General features: G+C 49.8%; 1 protein-coding gene across 1 annotated transcript; it reads right to left on the bottom strand.

The window, feature by feature from the left end:
• Positions 1–240: 240 nt before the first annotated feature.
• Positions 241–1,230, bottom strand: mc1r (melanocortin 1 receptor). Its single transcript, XM_071907968.2, has one exon. It carries the CDS (start codon positions 1,228–1,230, stop codon positions 241–243), a length of 990 nt encoding a protein of 329 aa, XP_071764069.1.
• Positions 1,231–1,805: the final 575 nt, after the last annotated feature.

The following is a 1,805-nucleotide window of genomic DNA, read 5'->3' as shown; positions in this document are numbered from 1 at the left end:
ATCTAAATCTGCAAATGAAAGTTATGTCATTAAACAAATGTCAATATCCTAAAGATTTAGATACACACAGGTCTGCTATGTATAATGTCGCGCATGGGCATGTGGACATCATCAGCCGGTACATACATCAATCACGACTTAACACTTCAGTTTCTGACACAATATACATTCAGGAAGAAGAGATTGATGACATCGTTGATCATCTTGTTTGCGGCGTTTTCTTCCTGAATGTACACGATGTCACATACCGAAGAACCAGGAGCACAGAACCAGCTCCTTCAGGGTTTTACGCAGCTCCTGGCTCCGGTAGGCGTAAATGAGCGGGTCGATCAGCGAGTTACAGATGATGAGAATGAGGAAAAGGTTGAAGTTTCTGAAGAAACAGGTGCAGACCGGGCTGGTGGGGCACGTGAGAATGAGGATGAGGTGGAGGAAGAAAGGGCCCCAACATAAGATGAAGACCCCGAGCAGGATGGTGAGGGTAATGGCTCCCTTCATGCTGGTGGCTTGCCGGCGGCTCTTGTGGAAGGCCATGATGCGCCGGGAGTGCACGTGCGCCAGGATGAACATGTGCAGGTACAGCACGGCTGTGAATACAAGGGTGGTGCAGAAAAAGGTGACGAGGCAGACGATAACGGCGTTGTCGGTGTGGTAAACGATGAAGAGCGTGCTGGACGTGATGCTGGCCAGCCACACCAGCACGATGATGGCCACGGCGCGCTGCGTGGTCATGATGCTGTGATAACGCAGCGCGTAAAAGATGGTGATGTAGCGATCCGCCGCGATGGTGCACAGGAAGGAGAGCGACGACACCACGGAGCTGCAGATCATGACATCGATGACGTTATCCAGGTGGCGCAGCATGCCCGGGTGGACCTCCAGCAGGCCGTGGTCGTTGAAAAGCATGAATATTGTTTCCACCACATTGCTCACACTGACCAGCATGTCGGAGACGGCCAGGCAGCAGATGAAGTAGTACATAGGCGAGTGCAGGTTGCGGTTCTTAATGATGGCCAGCACCACCAGGATGTTCTCCACCAGGCTTATCAGCCCCAGCGTCAGGAAAAGCTCCTGCGGGATGCGGATCTGCACGCAGTCCATTGAGTTTTGCTCCCCAGCTGTGGAATTCGTCCCGTTCTCCCCGGAATACATGGTCTGGAAGCTCAGTTCCATGTGGTGCATGATGGGGTCATGCAGGGACCCGTTGAAAATGTCCAAGTCCATGTCCATGCCTGACTTGTAGATGAATCCCTGGTTTCCTGGGCGGTTGTCTTGGCCTTTACTGCAGCACAGTGATAAACTGGGTGCAGCAAAATAAATGTTGTATCAGGTTTTCTTTGTGGTTTGGTTGAGGCTTTAGCATTAACTATTGCAATCACAACGATCACAGTTGACGTTGCTCCACAGCCGGGTCTGATATCAAGAGATTTGTCTGAGCAGCTGTTCAATTAGCTGTTGATCCCACTAATGAAATGTCCATGAAGTGAAATGTCCATGAAGCATTACCATAATAATCATTTGGATTATTACAAATCAATTCAGCCATTGGAGAAATACAGCAACGAAGTAGATGTATAAGTTCTCAACTGTCAGGGAAAACTGCCCTAAATGAGCCTAACGCACCTTCGCAGTCCGGGAAGTTTGTCCCTGTGCGTCTCTTCACTGCAAAGCTGCTCCTTGCCGATCGACACAGCTCATCTCAGCACGGAGATCCATACTAATCTTCCCCATCAAGGGATCGCTCTCAAATTACATAATATCTGTTGAATCCTAAAATGCGCCTGTTATGCATCCATCCCTAGAGC

The sequence above is a fragment of the Centroberyx gerrardi genome, chromosome 1 (assembly GCF_048128805.1).
Source record: "Centroberyx gerrardi isolate f3 chromosome 1, fCenGer3.hap1.cur.20231027, whole genome shotgun sequence".
NCBI lineage: Eukaryota > Metazoa > Chordata > Actinopteri > Beryciformes > Berycidae > Centroberyx > Centroberyx gerrardi.
This window is presented reverse-complemented; position numbering and strand designations above follow the sequence as displayed.

Bases quoted from the DNA above. Each gene is read 5' to 3' on its own strand.
- mc1r (XM_071907968.2), bottom strand. From the start codon at position 1,230: ATGGACATGGACTTGGACATTTTCAACGGGTCCCTGCATGACCCCATC.